Genomic DNA, 22364 nt, shown 5'->3' on the forward strand with positions numbered 1-22364 from the left:
TCCATTTGTTGTAATTTGTGTCATAACATCTCCACCTCCCATTACTTTATAATATTCCACCATGTTTAACATCAGGAACAACATATTCTTCTAAATATAAACTTGTCAAAATATCTCATCATGTTATGGCTATAAAAAGTAATCTCTCAATTTCTGATAACATGTGGCATTATTTGAGGGTTAAATGGTTCACTTGTTCATTTGCTATGTAATTTGATTCATGGTTTGATTAAGTTGCTATCATGGTTACACAAGTCGAGTTTGATTTTTTCAGTAATCACAAAAATCCTAACAATGCTAATGCTAATAACTTCGTTACAGAGGTTGACCCAAATGCCACAGTGACTAAAGAACAGAACCCATATTCAACAGTTGTTGTTGTAATCATCATTTGAATGGTTGGTTGGATGAAACTACCCATGCAACTCTATCCTAAGCAGGTCTTTTCATATGAGCATAACTGCTGCACCCTATCCACCTGACCTTGTTTATGTTATTCAATCCTTGCTCTCCATCTACAATTTTTACTGCTCCCTCCCAACTTTTTCATTAACAGATTAATTATTCCTTGATGTCTCAGTATGTGTCTTATTAACATATCCCTTGTTTCGGTCTAGTTGTGTCCTTATACCCTTTACTCCACAGTCTGATTCAGTACCTTTTCATTGGTTTCAGAGTAAATTCATATAATTCTCAGCCTTTTTCTGTAACATCACATTTGAAAAATTTATATTCTGGTCTTGTCTGTACTGTTTGTTGTCCATGTTTCACTTCCTTATAAGGTTACTCTCCAACTAAATTCTTTTAGGAAACACTAACACTTAAATTTCCGCTTGTGGGCACAGGATTGAAAAGAAGTCAGTCCAGCCACTTGGTTTAATTTTTGATATAATTTCTATAAATATATTATATAGTGGAAGAAATTTATTGAACTACTGATTCATTGTAATTTATCAGTAACTCTTTATAACATAGTTTCCTGCATAATGAAGCATTATGAATACATTGCCAACTGCAGATGTCAGTGTTGCAAATTGTGAGAACAAAGTTGTCCCTTTGAACTAGTTTGAGTGTCTGAGTGCCTCATAAAATTTAAAATAGTTTCGGCAATAGAAGTAGAAAATATATTAACACTGGATAATGAAAATTCTTCAGTTTGGTATGGTATTCCCACAAAAGTCCCTAAACTTGTTCGTGAAATGATAGGACACCTGCTATTTATAATAATCCAATCTTTTGAACACAAGTGCTTCCCAGAGGTGCAAAAGTATGCAGAAGTAAAACTGCTGTTCAAAAAAGTGTCTAGAGAGAAAAGCAAAATTATTTGAAAAAGTTGCTGCCATCCAGATTCAAAATTATACTGAAAAATGAGAGATTATTTTGAAAAATCAATTTAGCTTCCAGGGTGGAAAAAGCTCTTTAGGTGCAGTGAAGAAATTTGTTGACAAGATTAACACATCATTAGAAAATAAGAATAGTGTTTCAGAAATCTTTTGTGACCTCACAAAAGCCTTTAATTCAGTAAATCATGTGCTTCTTATCTATAAACTTCACAGGTGTGGAATTATGTACTTGATCAATAGAAAATATATGCAGCAAATTATTCTTCCAAATGGAAGACATTGAAACAAGGTGTCACTCGAGGTTCTGTCCTAGGACCTGTTTTGTTTCTATTCCACATTGATGACATGCCAATTAATGTAAATACCCATCTGCTTTATTTGAAGATGATACATCTGTATTAATTGAGGACTATGAATGAAAAAACACCCCTCTCTGCATAATCAATACATGATCATTTAGAAACAGTGTTTGCTCAATGGTTTAACCCTGAACATTGCAAAAACGCATATTCCAGTTCAGAACAAAGTAGTCAGCATCCCAGGAAATTATTATAAATCATTAAAATCAAGATCTGGAAGAAGCAGATTATCAGCAATTTTTAGGATTAAATGTATTCCAATCTCTGTCTTCATCTACAGCTTTTATCCTCTACAGCTCCCTTAAGTACTTGATGCCTTGACAGATATCTTATCATCCTGTACCTTCTTCTGGTCAGTGTTCTCCATATATTCCTTTCCTCTCCGATTCTGCAGACTTTGAGTCTCTTTGGTTCCAGTTTTCCTTCCACAGTCGCATATTTCACTGCCATACAACGCTGTGCTTCAAATTAATGTTCTAAGAAATTTCTTCCTCAAATTGGTGCCAATGTTTGATACTAGTAGACTTATCTTGGCCAGGAATGCCCTTTTTGCCAGTGCTAACCTGCCTTTTATGTCATCCTTGCTCCATCCATCACGGGTTATTTTGCTGCCTAGGTGACAGAATTCCTTAACTAATCTGCTTCATGATCCCCAATTCTGATGTTAAATTTCTCACTGTTCTCACTCCTACTACTCATTACTTTTGTCTTTCTTTGATTTATTTTCAGTCCATACTCTGTATTCATTAGACCTTTCATTCCATTCAACACATCTTGTAATTCTTCCTCACTCTCACTGAGGATAGCAAAGTCATCAGAGAATCGTATCATTGATATCCTTTCACCCTGAATTTTAATCCCACTCTTGAACCTCTCTTTTATTTCCATCATTGCTTCTTCGATGTATAGATTGAACAGTGAGGGTGAATCCAATCACTTCATTCTTGATCTCCCAATCTTATTGTTCCCTCTTGGTTCTTGTACGTATTATATATTACCCACCTTTCTCCACAGCTTACTCCTATTTTTCTCAGGGTTTCGAACATCTTGCATCATTTTATATTGTTGAACACTTTTTCTGTATTCACAAGTCCTATGAAGGAGTCTTGATTTTTGTTCAGTCGTGATTCCATTATCATCTGCAGCATCAGAACTGCCTCCCTGGTGCCTTTACCTTTCCTAAAGCCGAACTGATTGTCATCTAACAGAATCTCGATTTTATTTTCCATTCTTTTGTACATTATTCTTGACAGCAACTTGGGAGCATGAGCTATTAAGCTGATAATGCAATCATTCTCACACTTGTTGGCTCTTGTAAGCTTGGGAATTATGTGGATGATGTTTTTCTGAAACAACTGAAACCACACTGTGAGCAGCAGCACCGGTGCATGATGGGAGTGGCAACTGGGTGAGGGTAAGGAGGAGGCTGGGATGGGGGGGAGGAGGAGGGATAGTATCGTGGGGGTGGTGGACAGTAAAGTGCTGCTGTTTTGATGGAGGGCAGGATAGAAGGTGGGGAAGGGGGGGGGGCGGGGTAAGTAGCAGAAAGGAGAGAAATAAAAATCAATTAAAAGACAGGGTGTGGCGGTGAAATGATGGCTGTGTAGTGCTGGAACGGGAACAAGGAGGGGGCTGGATGGGTGAGGACAGTGACTGACGAAGGTTGAGGCCAGGAGGGTTATGGGAATGTAGGATGTATTGCAGGGAAAGTTCCCACCTGCGCAATTCAGAAGAGCTGGAGTTGGTGGGAAGGATCCATGACACAGGCTGTGAAGCAGTCATTGAGATGAGGGATATCATGTTTGGCAGCGTGTTCAGCAACAGGGCGATCCATTTGTTTTTTGGCCATAGTTTGTCAGTGGCCATTCATGCGAACAGACAGCTTGTTGGTTGTCATGCCTACATAGACTGCAGCACAGTGGTTGCAGCTTAGCTTGTAAATCACATTACTGGTTTCACAGGTAGCCCTGCCTTTGATGGGATAGGTAATGCTAGTGACAGGACTGGAGTAGGTGGTGGTAGGAGGAAGTGTGAGACAGGTCTTGCACCTAGGTCTATTACAGGGGTATGAGCCATGAGGTAAGGGATTGGGAGCAGGGGTTGTGTAACAATGGATGAGTATATTGTGTAGGTTCGATGGATGGCGGAATACCACTGTAGGAGGGGAGGGAAGGATAGTGGGCAGGACATTTCTCATTTCAGGGCATGATGAGAGGTAATCGAAACGCTGGAGGAGAATGTAATTCAGTTGCTCCAGTCCCAGATGGTACTGAGTTACGAAGGGAATGCTCCCCTGTGGCTGGACTGTGCAACTTTGGGAGGTGGTGGGAGACTGGATAGATAAGGCATGTGAGATTTGTTTTTATACTAGGTTGGGAGGATAATTACGGTCAGTGATACCCTCGGTATATTTTGACAGGGATTGCTTGTCACTGCAGATGCGACTACTACGGGTGGCTAGGCTGTACAGAAGGGACTTCTTGGTATGGAATGGGTGGCAGCTGTCAAAGTGGAGGTATCGCTGGTGGTTAGTAGGTTTGATATGGATGGAGGTACTGATATAGCCATCTCTGAGGTGGAGGTCAACATCTAGGAAGGGGGCTTGTTGGGTTGAGTATGACCAGGTGAAGCAAATGGGGGAGAAGTTGTTGAGGTTCTGGAGGAATGTGAACCAGGTGAGGGGTTTAGGATTTTGGGTTTTCAGGAAGGATACTTCTAGATGGCCCATGAATAGGTTGGCATAGGATGGTGCCATGTGGGTGCCCACAGCCATACCCCAGATCTGTTTGTAGGTAATGCCTTCTAAGGAAAAGTAATTGTGGGTGAGGATATGGTTGGTCATGGCGACCAGGAAGGAGGTTGTTTGTTTGGAATCCGTAGGGCATCTGGAAAGGTAGTGTTCGATAGCAGTTAGGCCATGGGAATTAGGAATGTTAGTGTACAGGGAGGTGGCATCAATAGTGACGAGCAGGTTTGGTATATCACCAGTCTCGTACATTCTACACACCTATGTGAATAGCCATTTTGTTGCCTATGGAATATTATCTCTCTCTTCTGCCTTATTTGACCTTAAGTTGTCCGAAGTTCTTTTAAATTCTGATTCCAATACTGGATCCCATATCTCTTCCCTGTCAACTCCTGTTTTTTCTTCTGTAATGTCACCATCAAGTCATACCACTCATAGAGACCTGCAGTGTACTCTTTCCACCTATCCACACTCTCCCCTGCATTTAACAATGGAATTCCCACTGCACACTTAAAATTACTGCCTTTTTTTTTAATTTCATCAGAGGTTGTTTTGACTTTTGTGCCTGCTGAATCAGTCCTTTTGGCAGACATTTCTTTTTGGATTTCTTCACACTTTTAATGCAGCAATTACGCCTTAGCTTTCCTCCCCTCCACTTTCAGTTTATCTCATTCCTAAGTGACTTGTATTTCTCTATTCCTGAATTTCCAGGAACATTTTTGTACTTCCTTCTTTTGTTGATCAGTTGAAGTCTTTCTTCTCTCACCCATGATTTCTTTTCAATTACCTTCCTTGAACTCGTGTTAACTTATGTGAAGTCTGGAAGGTAGGAGACGAGGTACTGGTGGAAGTGCAGCTGTGAGAATGGGTCATGAATTGTACTTGGGTAGCTCAGTTGGTAGAGCACTTGCCCATGAAAGACAAAGTTCCTGAGTTGGAGTCTCAGTCCAGCACATAGTTTTAATCTGCCAGGAAGTTTCAGTTTCTGAGATCCTTCTGAAAAAATGTTTGCTTGATGCCATGACAGGTTGGTTTTTCCAGAATGAGCCACTGCGTTGTGTGCTGCAGTGTCTGTGCAAACTCTTGCCATACATGGGGCAGGGGAGTTGTAACCTCCTGGCTTTCTTTGAGATCTGCTGGAACAAGAATTTGCTGTCCATAAACTAGGTGGCTCAGGGCCAGGTCTCTGACTGGCTTAATAACTGTTCTCAAGCTGAGTAGTATGACAGGCAGTGCATTATTTCAGGTACTGTAGTGGCACATGAATGCTACTTTTAGGTGTTCTGTGCAGCTGTTCTACCATTCCATTACTTGCACGGTGGTAGCTCATAGTCTTGAGATGGGAGATTCCACTTCGTTTTTTGAGCTCGTAAAAAGTGAGCAATCAAGTCGACAGCCACAATCCTTGGTCACTTTAGCTGGAACTCCAAATCTTGCAATTCATGTGTAAACAAAATCTTTAGCCACAGTCTTTGCTGGATAATTGGTGTGTTTTCTGACCAACGGGTAGAATGGCCTATTGTCATCAAAATGTACTTGTACGTGTTGGAGTAAGGAAGTAGTCCAAGAATATTCAGGTGCACATATGTGTATTTGGTTACTGGGGTGAGTATATCTCCAATAGGTGCAAGGTGTGCTGATTGACATTGTTTTGTTGGCAAAGCAAATATGTTCTTGCTAGCTGTTGGCACTGTTTATCGGCTCCTGGCCATATAAAATGTTGTGTCAGCCATGTCCGGCCATGACACTCCACTGATTGCATTGCATGGCCATGAGATGTGATCAGGTGACAATGTTTTTTAACCTGCTTATGTGGTGAATGTCTGTAGTTAACTGCCCTATACACCCTAAAAGTGTCCTGCAGTGAGGTGGGCTTTGCTGACTAATTACTGACTAATTCTCTGGAAAGCCATGACGAGAGGTCGATGATCCATGAAGATGGTGAACATTCATACATTTCCAATAATTCTTGATCAGTTACTGACCAAAAGGTTTAAGCCTGTGTAAGTTTATGAGAAAAAAAATTAATAACGAACTCCCAATACCTGTTGTTGTAATGCTGCACCAATGGCTGTTTGGCTAGTGCTTACTGTTAAAAGTAACTGTGCAGAATGATTTGGATGAAAGAGCAAGATAACCATTGCCAGTGCATCCTTAAGTCTGTTGCAGGTTTCTGTCATCATTTGTGTCCATAGTACTAAGCATTTGCCAGTGTTGTATGTTTCTTTGGGAATAGCATTGAGAGGGGCTTGGATTTGGGCCACATTTGGCAAATGTCGTTGGTAAAAATTTATCATTCCTACAAGAATGTTTTAAATCTTTCTAAGTTTTTGGCTGAGGCATATTCAAAATTGTCTGAACATGGTCTTGGATTGGTTTTATATCTTCTGCTGACAATTCGTATCCTAAAAATTTAATAGAAGGCTTCCCTAATGTGCACTTGTTTGCATTTAGGAGTAAGCCATATTGCTGGAAACACTGAAACAGCAACTATAAATGTTCCTTGAGTTCTTATTCATCGTGTAAAATAACCAGAATGTTATCTGTATTATGTGAAATAAAAATTCAGACCCATTAAATTGCACTGAAACTCATAGCACTGTGGAAAGGACATGTTAAGTCCTGGACATTTGTAATGATATAATGATTTGGGACAGTCCTAGCATTCAGATCCCTAAAATCAAGATGGTACCATCGAATGAAGTGGTGATGCCCAGTGGCTGTCTGATCTGCATGTAATTCCTGCATCCAACCACTTGTCGAAATGCTGTTTGGTTGCAGCATAATATTCTTGTGCTAAGTGATGGGTGTGGGTGGAAAAAGGCTGTCTAGGAATTGTTGGAATGTAGTGCACTGTTGAATGCCCCATATCCTTTTGGGTATGCTTAGTGTGATTAAGTATGGAAAGCTCTGTAGAAGTTTTTGAAGTGGATCATTGTCCTCCGTAGCAGTGGTGGTTACATTTGACTTTTCATCATTGTTGCAGGATTATTTGTTGTAGATCCATTGTATATAGCTGATGGTTGTGTACATCCACAAGAGGTTTGAAGTGATTTAAAAAATCCATCCGTAAGATAGAGTGAGAGACTGTGCCAACTTTAAAAGTCCATTCACCATGTATTTGCATGCTGAGGTTCACTACCAGGTGAGCTATGCCAGAAGCAGGGATGACTGTATTGTTTGCAGGTGAAAATGTGTGGGTGTAGTGCACTGTGGGAACATGTTACTTATATCTTATCCTCCGTGAATTAAATATTTGATGTTGGTCACTATGTCTTTAGCATTATATGCTTTACTGAAGTGTTTGATACTTGCGGATATGAACAGTGTGGGTAGGTGGAATTGTCATGCACTCACTTTTGTTCAGTGTCTGCAGTGTGATTGAACTGCTGTTTGTAGCCAATAATGTCCTATATCAGTTGCTTTTAGCACTTGGGTAACAGCACTGTAGTTCACACCTCCTAGCTCTATTTCTGAATTTGACATGACACCAGGACCACTTGTAAATATGACTTCTGTTGATCCTTGACCTGTGGTTGTATTTTTGTCATGCAGATTGAGAACCATTTTCGTGGTGGTAGACACCAATATCCTCTTCCAAAATAGTGAAATGGTGTTGTAGATCTCTTAAAGCACCTAAAAATGTATCCTTTTCTCAATACATTTTGGGAGAGGTGGTGTCAGTCTGAATGTCTGGTGTGTTACTCTCTATTACATCACCATGACATAGAGCATCTGGAACTGACCTTGTTGTAGTGCATGTATACTGAGTGAGTGCAGACTGGGAAAAATGTAAAAATTTCTTAGCTAAAGTCAACATTGGTAAACTGTTGTATGTCACCAAAACAATGTTCATTGTTGATGGAAGGTCGTTGAGCCGTATCATGCATAAAGCTTGTTCTGAAAAAAGGTTCTGATTCACCAAATTATTGAAGTGCTGCAATAGTTCTGACGCGCTTTGGTTTCTGATGACCTCCTCATGTAGAATGCAGTGCATATGTTGTTCCTTCAGCACCAACAAGTGCTTTATTACTGTGTCTTTAAAGCTTTAGTATGACTGCTTGGTGATTGGTTGTGATACCAGATCATGCACCACTTTAACCAGTTCCTGATCCATGTTGGTGAAGGTATAGTTCAGTTTGTCATTGTACACACTATTGCTGAAAGTTGCATTCTACTTGTACAAACCATTCCTTAGGAAGAGTTGTCCAGAAAGTAAGTATTCGTACTGATTTTTTTTATAGGTGAAATATTCATTTATGAAGAAGTTGATGACAAAACCAGGGAATTGTGATTGTACTGCTGCTGATATTTCTGTGTGAAGGGAGGCATCTCTTGATCTACCATTTTGTGGTTTGTGGAGTGTGGACGAATTAATCTTTGAATTGTGGGGTCACCACTTAAGTTACTTGTTTTACACTAAAGTAAGGAGCACTCACAAAAGGTATTGATGCAGGGTACTTTATTTTAACTTTCATGCAAGAAATCAGTAACAAACATCAGTCACTAGAAGAATGGTTCAAATGGCTCTGAGCACTATGGGACTCAACTGCTGTGGTCATAAGTCCCCTAGAACTTAGAACTACTTAAACCTAACTAACCTAAGGACATCACACAACACCCAGCCATCACGAGGCAGAGAAAATCCCTGACCCCGCCGGGAATCGAACACGGGAACCCGGGCGTGGGAAGCGAGAACACTACTGCACGACCACGAGATGCGGGCACTAGAAGAATGAAGAATAAACTGAAATATACAGTCTTGCATATCATCACTCTTATTTATAAGTCTGAAATTGTTAACAGTTCCTTCCATTCATATCTACAATATTATTATCTTTTGACATAGCTATTTAGAATCAAGCAAGTTAGACTGTTATGATCACTCCTATAATACAGGAAATAAAGATAATTTAAGTCCCTACAAATTGTTCAAATTTATATGCTTCATCTCCCCAATCTACAGCTACATCTACATCCATACTCCGCACGCCACCTGACGGTGTGTGGCGGAGGGTACCTCGAGTACCTCTATCGGTTCTCCCTTCTATTCCAGTCTCGTATTGTTCGTGGAAAGAAGGATTGTCGGTATGCCTCTGTGTGGGCTCTAATCTCTCTGATTTTATCCTCATGGTCTCTTCGCGAGATATACGTAGGAGGGAGCAATATACTGCTTGACTCCTCTGTGAAGATATGTTCTCGAAACTTCAACAAAAGCCCGTACCGAGCTACTGAGCGTCTCTCCTGCAGAGTCTTCCACTGGAGTTTATCTATCATCTCCGTAACGCTTTCGCGATTACTAAATGATCCTGTAACAAAGCGCGCTGCTCTCCGTTGGATCTTCTCTATGTCTTGTATCAACCCTATCTGGTACGGATCCCACACCGCTGAGCAGTATTCAGGCAGTGGGCAAACAAGCGTACTGTAACCTACTTCCTTTGTTTTCAGATTGCATTTCCTTAGGATTCTTCCAATGAATCTCAGTCTGGCATTTGCTTTACCAACGATCAGCTTTATATGATCATTCCATTTTAAATCACTCCCAATGTGTACTCCCAGATAATTTATGGAATTAACTGCTTCCAGTTGCTGACCTGCTATATTGTCGCTAAATGATAAGGGATCTTTATTTCTATGTATTTGCAGCACATTACACTTGTCTACATTGAGGTTCAATTGCCATTCCCTGCACCATGCGTCAATTCGCTGCAGATCCTCCGGCATTTCAGTACAATTTTCCATTGTTACAACCTCTCGATGTACCACAGCATCATCCGCAAAAAGCCTCAGTGAACTTCCGATGTCATCCACAAGGTCATTTATGTATATTGTGAATAGCAATGGTTCTACGACACTCCCCTGCGTCACACCTGAAATCACTCTTACTTCGGAAGACTTCTCTCCATTGAGAATGACATGCTGCGTTCTGTTATCTTGGAACTCTTCAATCCAATCACACAATTGGTCTGATAGTCCATATGCTCTTACTTTGTTCATTAAATGACTGTGGGGAACTGTATCGAACGCCTTGCGAAAGTCAAGATACATGGCATCTACCTGGGAACCCATGTCTATGGCCATCTGAGTCTCGTGGACGAATAGCACGAGCTGGGTTTCACACGATCGTCTTTTTCGAAACCCATGCTGATTCCTACAGAGTAGATTTTTGTCTCTAGAAAAGTCATTATACTCGAACATAATACGTGTTCCAAAATTCTACAACTGATAGACGTTAAGAGATATAGGTCTATAGTTCTGCACATCTGTTCGACGTCCCTTCTTGAAAACGAGGATGACCTGTGCCCTTTTCCAATCCTTTGGAACACTAAGCTCTTCTAGAGACATATGGTACACCACTGCAAGAAGGGGGGCAGGTTCCTTCGCGTACTCTGTGTAAAATTGAACTGGTATTCCATCAGGTCCAGCGGCCTTTCCTCTTTTGAGCGATTTTAATTGTTTCTCTATCCCTCTGTCGTCTATTTTGATATCTACCATTTTGTCATCTGTGCGACAATCTAGAGAAGGAACTACAGTGCAGTCTTCCTCTGTGAAACAGCTATGGAAAAAGACATTTAGTATTTCGGCCTTTAGTCTGTCATCCTCTGTTTCAGTACCATTTTGTTCACAGGGTGTCTGGACATTTTGTTTTGATCCACCTACCGCTTTGACATAAGACCAAAATTTCTTAGGATTTTCTGCCAAGTCAGTACATAGAACATTACTTTCGAATTCATTGAACGCCTCTTGCATAGCCCTTCGCACACTACACTTCGCTTCGCGTAATTTTTGTTTGTCTGCAAGGCTTTGGCTATGTTTATGTTTGCTGTGAAGTTCCCTTTGCTTCCGCAGCAGTTTTCTAACTCGGTTGTTGTTCCACGGTGGCTCTTTTCCATCTCTTACGATCTTGCTGGGCACATACTCATCTAACACATATTGTACGATGGTTGTGAACTTGTCCACTGATCCTCAACACTATCTGTACTTGAGACAAAACCTTTGTGTTGAGCCATCAGGTACTCTGAAATCTGCTTTTTGTCACTTTTGCTAAACAGAAAAATCTTCCTACCTTTTTTTAATATTTCTATTTATGGCTGAAGTCATCGATGCAGTAACCGCTTTTCACTGATTCCCTGTTCTGTGTTAACTGTTTCAAATAGTTCGGGTCTGTTTGTCACCAGAAGGTATAATATGTTATTGCCACAAGTCAGTTCTCTGTTTAGCTGCTCAAGGTAGTTTTCAGATAAAGCACTTAAAAAAAATTTCACTGGATTTTTTGCCCCTGCCACCCATTATGAACATTTGAGTCTCCCAGTCTATATCTGGCAAATTAAGATCTCCACCCAGAACTATAACATGATGGGGAAATCTACTTGAAATATTTTCCAAATTATCCTTCAGGTGCTCAGCCACAACAGCTGCTGAGCCAGGGGGCCTATAGAGACATCCAATTACCATATCTGAGCCTGCTTTTAACTGTGACCTTCACCCAAATTATTTCACATTCCGGATTTCCGTCAATTTCCTTTGATACTATTGCACTTCTTATCGCTATAAACATGCCTTCCCCTTCACTGTCCAGCCTGTCTCTGCAGTATACATTCCAATCTGAGTTTAGAATCCCATTACTGTTTACATCTGGTTTCAGCCAACTTCCCGTCCCTAGTACTATGTGGGCATTGTGACCATTTATTAATGAGAGCAGTTCTGGGACCTTTCTATAGACGCTCCTGCAGTTTACTGTTGTCAGATTAATATTGTTATTCCCTGTTGCATTTTGCCTACTCCTACCTTGCCGCGTCTCAGGAGGCATCTTGTCGGGCCTAGGGAGGGAATTCTCTAATCTAAAAAACCCACATGTGCACTCCACATGTACTCCACTACCCTTGTAGCTGCTTCCTGCATGTAGTGCATGCCTGACCTATTCAGGGGGACCCCACATTTCTCCACCCAATAGTGGAGGTCGAGAAATTTGCACCCCAGATCTCCGCAGAATCGTTTGAGCCTCTGGTTTAAGCCTTCCACTCGGCTCCAAACCAGAGGACTGCGATCGGTTCTGGGAACGATACTACAAATCGTTAGCTCAGATTCCACCCTGCGAGTGAGGCTTTCCGCCTTCACCAACTCCACCAACCGCCTGTATGAACTGAGGATGACCTCATAACCCAGATGGCGGGAGTCATTGGTGCCGGCATGAGCAACAATTTGCAGTCAGGTGCTTCCAGTGCTCTCTATCGCCGCCGGCAGGGCCTCCTCCACATCTCGGATGAGACCCCCTGGCAAGCAGGCAGAGTGAACACTGGTCTTCTTCCCCGACCTTTCTGCAATTTCCCTAAGAGGTTCCATCACCCGCCTAACGTTGGAGCTCCCAATCACTAATAAACCCCTGCCCCTGTGTGCCTGCTCGGACCTTGCTGCAGGAGCGGCCACATGTCCACTCACAGGCAGAGCGGGCGATGCCACACGGCCAGCCTCCACATTGACCCTCCGCCTCGTGTGCCGCGAACGGTGCTGAACCCGCCACTCCCCTTGGGGAGAGGGTGGCCCATCCGCGCACAGTACCTGCGAAGATGTCTCGACAGCAGGGACAGTGGGTGAAGCATGTAACACCTGGGGTGTACCATGTGACACACCAGGCTCCCCACTGCCGCTACACTCCGAGGCAGCAGCCTGCAGACGGCTGACCACGGCCATCAACATGTGCAGCTGTTCGTGAACAGTGGCCAGCTCCTCCTGTGTCCGTACGCAGCAGTCACACATTCTATCCATCCTAAGAAATCAATTTACTGTAGAGAGTTTATCGACTTTTAACTAGACTGCTAATTCACTAAAGGCGGCTGATAGTTGACTAAACTGTGGTTACTAGACACTTCTTTAGAAAACAATGAAAATAGCACTACCTGTCTCTGGACTGTATTCAAAACAAACACTAGCACTACTGGCACTATGGCTGACTAAAGGGACTCTCTCTGACTGTATTCAAAACAAACACGAAATCTACGGGACACTATTACTAGCACTCGACAATTAAAGCTTCCTAAAAGCAAAAACACACGGAAGAAGAAGTGACAAGTAAGAAAAATACAGTTAATACTAAAAGTAACATAACTCGCTGCACAGCAGACGTGACACAGACTGCAGTTACGACGACACAATATTTGAGACTGAAAATTTACAACAAACTAAAAGCCAAGAACATTCTGACTAGGAACCTAGATTCACTGCAATGGAAGCTACATGATACTCTACTTGACTAATGTCACAACTCAGTTGAAGATTTCATGAAGGATGAACTAATATTTGAACAGTCATCTAGTTATGTGAATATAAATGTCTTTCCACAAAAAAATTACATTAAAGTTTAAACAACACTCTATCTTATTAGCTACAGTTTCATATCAGTGAAGTGGTATTAACAATTTTTTTACATGTCTCTTGTACTCTAATCAGAATCAAATGATTGGTATCTATATGCTAGCATTTGAGTAAATCACAACCTACTATTCCTGAAAGTGCATAAAATCACATAATGCTGTCTGTAATGACTAGACTTCATTAATATGTTCTAGCCTCTTTCCAGAGGCAGATGTGTACTCTGACCACAATTTATTGGTTGTGAACCATAGATTGAAACTGAAGAAATTGCAAAAACATAGGAAATTAAGGAGGTGGGATCTGGATACATTGAAAGTACTGGAGGTTGTTGAGAATTTCACAGGGAAAATTAGTCAACAATTGACAAGAACAGGGGAAAGGAATACAATAGAGGACAGATTCCTTTGAATGGTATGGTGTTTGGAGTATCACAGGCTGTGGTAATTTCCTAAGATGTCCTCCAGATAGACAACTTTCAATCTACTGAAATATACAATGTGCGAAAATCACAAGATTATTGTGTGTGTGTGTGTGTGTGTGTGTGTGTGTGTGTGTGTGTGTGTGTGTGTGTGTGTGTGTGTGTTTAGCAACTACACCTGTGCTGTCACAATTATTGCTGTGTTCAATATTTTTCTGATTTGAGAGTTTGCACTAAATTAACCTGACAGAGGCTAAAAGGAAAGCTTTGAAAGATGAAATAGTGAATGCAGTAGAGAATCAAATAGATAAAAAGGCAAACCATAGTAGGAGTCCTTGAATATCACAAGAGATACTGAATTTAATTGACAAAAGGAGAAAATATAAAAATGCAGCAAATGATGCAGCCGAAAGGGAATACAAATGTCTAAAAAATGGGAGTGGCAGGAAATGCAAAAATACTAAGCAGGGATGGCTAGAGGACAAATGTAAGGGTTTAGAAGCATATAGCACTAGGGGTAAGATAGGTACTACATACGGGAAAATTAAAGTGGCCTGTGGAGAAAAGAAAGGCAGCTGCATGAATATCAAGAGCTTGGATGTAAAACCAGTACTACACAAAGAAGGGAAAGTTGAGAGGTGGAGGCAGTACACAGAGAGTCTATACAAGGAAGATAAACTTGAAGGCAGTATTATAGACAGTGAAGAGAATGTAGACAAAGATGAGAAATATGATACTGTGAGAAGAATTTAACAGAACACCGAAAGATCTGATTCGAAAGAAGGCCTCTGGAGCAGATGATAGTCCATAAAAACTTCTGATAATCATAGGAGAGCCAGCCATGACAAAACTGTTTCATCTGGCATGAAAGATGTATGATACAGGTGAAATACCTTCAGACTTCAAAGAAGAAGGTAATAATTCCAGTTCCAAAGAAAGTAGGTGCTGATAGGTGTGATTATCACCGAACTACCAGTTTAGTAAGTCTTAGTTGCAAAATACAAACTTAGATTTTTTGCAGAAAAATATATAAAAAAAAGCTAGTAGAAGTTGACCTTGGGGAAGATCAGTTTGGATTGTGGAGAAATGTAGGAACGTGAGACAGTACTGATCCAATGACTTATCTAACAGATAGGTTAAGGAAAGGCAAACCTATGTTCACAGCATATGTGGATTTAGAAAAAGCTTTTGACAATGTCCATTGGAACACTCACTTTGAAATTCTGATGGTAGCAGGAGTAAAATACAGGCAGCAGAAGGCTATTTACAACTTCTACTGGGACCAGACAACTGTTGTAAGAGTCAATGGGCATGAAAGGGAAGCAATGGTTGGAAAGGGAGTGAGACAGGATTGTAGCCTATCCTTGATGTTGTTCAATATATGCCTTGGACAAGCTATAAAGGAAACCAAAGAAAAATTTGGAGCAGAAATTAAAGTTCAGGAGAAGAAATAAAAACTTGGAGATTTGCTTCCAAAAACATAATTCTGTCAGAGGCAGCAAAGTACTTGGAGGAGCAGTTGAATGGAATGGACAGTGTCTTGAAAGGAAAGGAATTAACAAAAGCAAAACAAGAATAACGGAATGTAGTCCATCTGAATCAGGCGATGCTGAGGGAATTAGATTAGGAAATGAGACACTAAAAGTGGTATATGGGTTTTGCTATTTGGGCAGCAAAATAACAGATGAAGGCCCAAGTAGAGAGAATATAAAATGTAAACTCACAATGACAAGAACAGCATTTCAGAAAAGGAGCAATTTGTTAACATCTAATATAAATGTAAGTGAATCTGAAGGTGTTTGTCTGGAGTGTAGACTTGTACAAAAGTGAAATGTGGACAATTAACAGTTCAGGCAAGAAGAAACTTTTGAAGTGTGGTGCTACAGAAGAATGCTGAAGATTAGATGAGAAAGAAAGGAAGTTTGGGTTTAAGGTTGTGTCGACATCAAGGTCATTATAAACGGACCACAAGCTTGGATTTTGTCAAGGATGGGGAAAGAAATGGAGCATGCCCTTTCAAAGGAACCATCCTGATATTTGCCTGAAGCAATTTAGGGAAATCATGGAAAACCGAATCTGGATTGCTGGACTTGGGTTTGAACTGTCATCCTTTTGAATGCGAGTCCAGTGTGCTAACCACCGCGCCACCCACTTCGCTCGACAAGATTAGATGGGTAGATTGCGTAATTAGTGAGGAGCTACTGAACAGAATTGTAAAGGAAAGAAACTTATGGCACAGCTTGACTAAAAAAAGGGATTGATTGATAGTACCCACTCCGAGACATCAAGGAATCACCAATTTAGGGAAGTGTGTGTGTGTGTGTGTGTGTGTGTGTGTGTGTGTGTTTTTGTGTGTGAGGGGGGGGGGGGGGGTGATAAAATCATAGAGAGACCAAGAGGTGAATCAGTAAACAGATTCAAAGGGATGAAGAGGCTTGCACAAGATCAAGTAGCATGGAGAGCTGCAGCAAACCAGTCTTCCAACTGACAAACAGAATAACAACTACAGTTGATAATGTATTCAGTATAAATGTTCACCATGCAGGAACTCGTATTACAAAGTGTAATTGATAATTTATAATGAATTTGTGATTGAATGTGTTTCTTCTACTGTATAATGCAGAAACCTCAGAAATAAAATTGAAGATTTTGGACAAAATGTTTCAGCTTTATAATCTTTGTGTTATAATATCTTTATCATGTTTTCCAAATGTGGTTTTGAAAATGATATATTGTCCAATGTTTGTTTTAGGTGCCAACATATTTTCTGACTGACACATTTAGTCGGAACAGAAATATGTTAAGTATAAACCTGGCTGGAAATAAACTGTCTTGTGAATGTAATACTGCACAGGCCTTAAAGGTTTGTAAAATGGTACATGAGTCTGTTTATTTTCCTTTCATTTTATAGTTTTGTTTCTAATCATTTATTTTCGTCTGCAGAAATGGTTCCTGTCAAATAAAGGTCATATAAAAGATACAGACAAAGTAATGTGTGCAAATCTTCCAATATCGGTAAGTTTATTGCTGATATCATTAATAGATCATGGAAACCTGGCAAATAAAATGATGTATTAATTTATCTATGCACCATTTGAAGTATTCTGTTTACAGTGTAACTTGTTCACAGATTGAATTGTGTTAATTGTGAAATAAGGATTATGCATTCAAGAGAGTTATGTAACAATCAGGCTCATAATTTGCTGTATTTTAATTAATGAAAAGCTGCTCTGGTTACTTTTCTTAGAACTTTATTAAGTTCACCTAAGCAGTTAACTTAATAAAATTCTTAAAAAAATAAATAAATAAATAAAAAAAGTGAGTGGAGCAGCTTTTCATAAACTGAACATCAGTTGCGGAATCAAAGGCATCATCATCCAGGCATGGAGAAACTAATATTTATCAGTGTAGTCCAAATATAAATCCAAAAGTTTTGGTAAAACAGTTTTGACATGTGTGATGCCAGATTGTTGGATGATGAAAACTGGAGTAAATGCAGTACAAAGGGATTTGAAAAATTATTTGCGAAATGACTGTGAAATAAGACAAGGCTCCAAAACTGGAGCAATGCTATAACTATTCTATTTCATAAGAAGAAATACAGAAAAAAATTAGATTCCTTACCTGTTAACTTCATCTCTCTAATGTACAATATTTTCACTAAAATCATCTCCAAGCACTTAGAGAAAGCAAAAACATTTGATTGTAATCAGACAAAGGAACAGGAAGGTATCACAATGAACAATTTAAAAGTCATCATCATCATCATCATCATCATCATCTTCTTCTTCTTCTTCTTCTTCTTTTCAAGGATTAGGCTGTTGCTTGTTCCAAACTCACAAAGAAAATCATTCTCATCTTTTCTGAGGCCTCCCAATTTCGCTTTTCCCATTCAGCTTGTAGTTCAGTATCTTCTGGGGAATCCCGTGACGTGGTGTTCTCATGAGGAGTTGTCTCCAATCTTCATGACACTTTTGAATGTTTTAATTCATGTTGAAAACGTTTAATTCTGTTCTAGTATCTTTTTCCCAGCTGTTGCTTTCAGAGGATAACAAAGGAACCACATTCGCTTTATAGAATTTCGTGATTGTTTCATTTTGTAGTTTATAGCCCAATGTTGTCCTGATGGTACCACAGACAGCTTAGAATTTGTATATTTTATTTTCAATATCAAAATCAAAACTTACAGCACACTCTGAATAAGAAATTTGAGAGACTTGTTCTAAAACTGAATTATCCAAAACAATTTTTGTTTTGACTGGGTATTTTTTTTCCTCGGGTTTCCATTGCAATGGTACTTTGATTTTACATTCTTCGATTTTATGTTTTCGCAATTCTACACTGTAAATTCATAGCCCCTGTAAAAAAAACCATAATATCACTGCTAAAAATTCCTGAATTTTACATTTCTTCCGAGTAAAGTATTCCTCGATTCTAAGTTCTTACTCGTCATCTCTCTTAACTTTATCCCATTTTCGTCCTATCGACATTTGATGTGACTGAATGAGTTATAAACGGCACAAAAGACAGATGGTTCTCACCATGGGTGGTTGCGGAGTTAAGGGAATATTTTAGGCTGTTCTGGAGAGGGGAGATGTGAGAGAGGAAATGCTGATATAATCCACAATCGATGTTACCAACACAGCTTGCAATATTTAGCTTCACCACACAGTTATAATACAACTGCTGCTGGGATGCAGTGGTAATGGAAAAACAAGGCAGTTGACGTGAAGTTCTGGACTGAGCCAATACATGACAAAGGGGCCCAGCCACTACCTTTTCTTATGTCACTTAGAACTCAGTCTCATGATTTTGCATGTATTTCAGATGTACTGTATTCAGCATCAATATCAGTCATCAACCTTTTAAATTCAAACACTGAGTCTTGAAGGATATGCTCGGTCATAATCGAGGAAATGTTGCCCATTTCTGGCTAGTGAACTCTTATTGGCTGGCAACTTGTTAGGTCACTCAATAGGCAGCACAGCCACTACACCATACTAACACACATAAAATGCGCTCACATACTGGGTGTGGGGCGAGGGGGAGTGGCCCTTCCTCTATGAGAATGCAGGTAGGGACGAAAGCATTTTGTGAAGTGCAGAAAATATACTTTTTGTGAAGATGATGTGCTATGGCAGAGATGTCACACAGAAATAGAGCAAGAGTTTTATGATAGTGCATTTGAAAGACTTTTGTGTTCAAATCTGATACAATACAGTTGCATCTCTGTTTCTCTCACCAACTTCGAAATAACACTGTAATGGTGGTGAGCATAAGAAGTATGGCTCATAAGAAAGCAATGGTGACAAAGTTCATCACCTAGTAGATGTTCGCATTTATGCTTTTGGTTTAACCACTTAGCTGCTGTGATGTTTTTGGTTTAATTTAACATGTTCATCAATTTTTGCTTTTCTCTGGGTAAGCACAAAGGATGATCTCTCGAAAACGTGTGTTTTGAACAAATAATTTGTGGTTGTAGCATGTTGTAAAATAGCTCTGTTACCTTGTACCCAGATACCAATTTCAATTCTTTGATGAGTCTTTACATGCTGTTACACATCTGTGACTTTTTAAGAACTGATGAAATCCATTACCACAAATTATTGTATAAACACTGTACTGTACATTTAATTTCCTTCACTTAGACAGATTTTATGCAAAGTATTGGAGAAGATTGCAATATTTAATCGTATAAGGCAATTACATGTGTCTTTGCTCATATTATGGGGGGTTTTAAGTCTGGACCACAGGAAAACGTAAAATAGGGGTTTCACTGTATTTTTGTTTTATTACTAATTTTACTGTTGTATTTCTTGTAAATCTATATCTATATGGATACTCTGCAAGCCACATGTAAGTGCCTGGCAGAGAGTTCATTAAACCACCTTCACTATAATTCTCTATTATTCCAATCTCGAGCAGCTCATGGAAAAAAACAGATACCTGTATCTTTCCGTGTGAGCTATGATTTCTTATTTCATTATGGTGATCATTTCTCCCTATGTAGGTTGGCATCAACAAAATGTTTTCGCATTTGAAGGGGAATGTTGGTAATTGAAATTTCATGAGAAGATTTTGTCTCCATGAAAAACGCCTTTGTTTTAATGACGTCCACCCCAAATCCTGTATCATGTCAGTGACACTCTCTCCCCTATTTCTTGATAATACAAAATGTACTGGTCTTCTTTGAACTTTCTTGATGTACTTAGCTACCCCTTTCTGGTAAGGATCTCACACCGCAAAGGAGTACTCCAAAAGAGGACAGACAAACATAGTGTAGGCAGTCTCTATAGTAGATCTGTTACATCTTCTAAGTGTTCTGCCAATAAAATGCAGTCTTCGATTTGCCTTCGCCACAACATTTTCTATGTGTAATTTAAGTAGTTTGAAATTCCTAGGCATTTAGTTGAATTTACGGCCTCTAGATTTGACTCATTTATCATGTAACCAAAGTTTAACGTATTTCTTTTAGCGTTTGTCATTATTTAGGGTCAGTTGCCAATTTTTGCACCATACAGGTATCTTTTCTAAATCATTTTGCAGTTTCTTTTTCTCTTCTGATGATTTTACTGGATGATAAAAGACAGCATCATCTGCAAACAACCTAAGGGGGCTGCTCAGATTGTCTCCTAAATCATTTGTATAGGTATTCCATAAGCACACAATTTTACTACAAGTTGCTTGCGAGGTACAGTGTCAAAAGCATTATAGAAAACTAGAAATAGAGAATAAATTTGAAAGAATTGTGGAATCAGTTTGAAATCCCTTGCTGTCTGCCATGTATGTCATGTTCTAACATACTTCTGAATGAGTCCCAGAATTCTTGGTGTGCTTTGCACACTATTTGTTCCACTGCATTCCTGTTTGTTTTGTATATTTCCCATCTCTCTGATGAGGTTTTTGTTTGTAGAAACTGCAAATAAGATACTTGTTTTTCTGTAATGGCTTCTTTAATTTCTGTGTTCCAAATTCTGGGTCATTTTTTCTCATCTGTTTCATTCCCTTTATCAAGTGCTTCTGAGGCTGCTTCATTGATGTAGGTCTTAATATTATACCATTCTGTATCTATGTCATCTTTACTGATTGTCAGTGAAGCAAGCTTTTCATGGAGGCTGTCTTGATAATGTTTCCTAATATTATATTCTGACAGGAGATGAAACTCATGTTGTGGCTTCTTTTGAGGTTTCTTTGTTTTCTTCCATTTTAATAGTTGCATTATTTTGCTGCCTAAAATGAATTGGTCGCTGTTACCTACGTTGCTTCCTCTATAAACATGTAAATCTTGCATAAGGTTCTTCCTTTTCTTATTAATTAGTATATTAACCAATCACAGACCTCAGTCCTCGTGCATTGCAAGTAAACTTGTGAATTTCATTATTTCTGTGAAATGTGTTAGTAATTTTTAAAATTATTAAAAGAGGCAAATTGGCATAGCTCCCATCAATCATTATTAAGGGTCTTTTTCTCCAAATAATCATACTATTCCTGGTATAGGTAGATTTCCAACTCTTGCATTAAAACTACCAGCGATGACAACGTGGTCTAGCTTGTTAATTTTGTTCACTTCTTTCTGAAGGTCATAATGAAAGTAATGTCATTCCTTCCCTCCTCTGGGCTGTATACAAGGTCCGTTCAAAAATCTCAGAACATTGATAATTTTGCACAAATGGTGTGCTGGAGCAAAATGCGGTTGGCATCCCTGCACATGTCTGTGTTTAATGTGTAACTGTTGGAAGTTTCATTGTTGTATGTTTGTTAGTTATTTTTCAGTGCTGTATTGAGTAGAACGTTGTGTTGCACAGTTTGAGTTTCAAGACAGCAGATTTAAAGGAACATGTCTACATTAAATTTTGCGTGGGGGGGAAAAAAAAAAAACCTTTACAGAGACACACCAAACGATGCAGGAAGCCTATGGTGCTCAAGTCATACGCTGTGGTATGAATGGTTCACATGTTTAAAAAACGGCTAGAGAGAAGTTAAAGATGACCCTTCTTGAGGACGCCGTTTGATGTCTACCAACGACACTCATGCCAGGAATGTCAATGAAATTGTGCATGTCAATCGAAGACTGACTATCCGAAAGATTGCAGAAGAACATAACATTTCAGTTCTATCATGTCATA

General features: G+C 39.6%; 1 protein-coding gene across 1 annotated transcript in view; it reads left to right on the forward strand.

The window, feature by feature from the left end:
• The window catches only part of LOC126089478 (protein halfway), a 103934-nt gene that overhangs the window by 72483 nt on the left and 9087 nt on the right, over positions 1 to 22364 (forward strand). Inside the window, exons 7-8 of the mRNA XM_049906912.1 lie at positions 16991 to 17101; positions 17182 to 17253. Of these exons, the coding sequence (XP_049762869.1) occupies positions 16991 to 17101; positions 17182 to 17253 (183 nt within the window). The remainder of the gene's footprint in view (positions 1 to 16990; positions 17102 to 17181; positions 17254 to 22364) is intronic.

The sequence above is a fragment of the Schistocerca cancellata genome, chromosome 1 (assembly GCF_023864275.1).
Source record: "Schistocerca cancellata isolate TAMUIC-IGC-003103 chromosome 1, iqSchCanc2.1, whole genome shotgun sequence".
In the NCBI taxonomy this organism is placed as follows: Eukaryota; Metazoa; Arthropoda; class Insecta; order Orthoptera; family Acrididae; genus Schistocerca; species Schistocerca cancellata.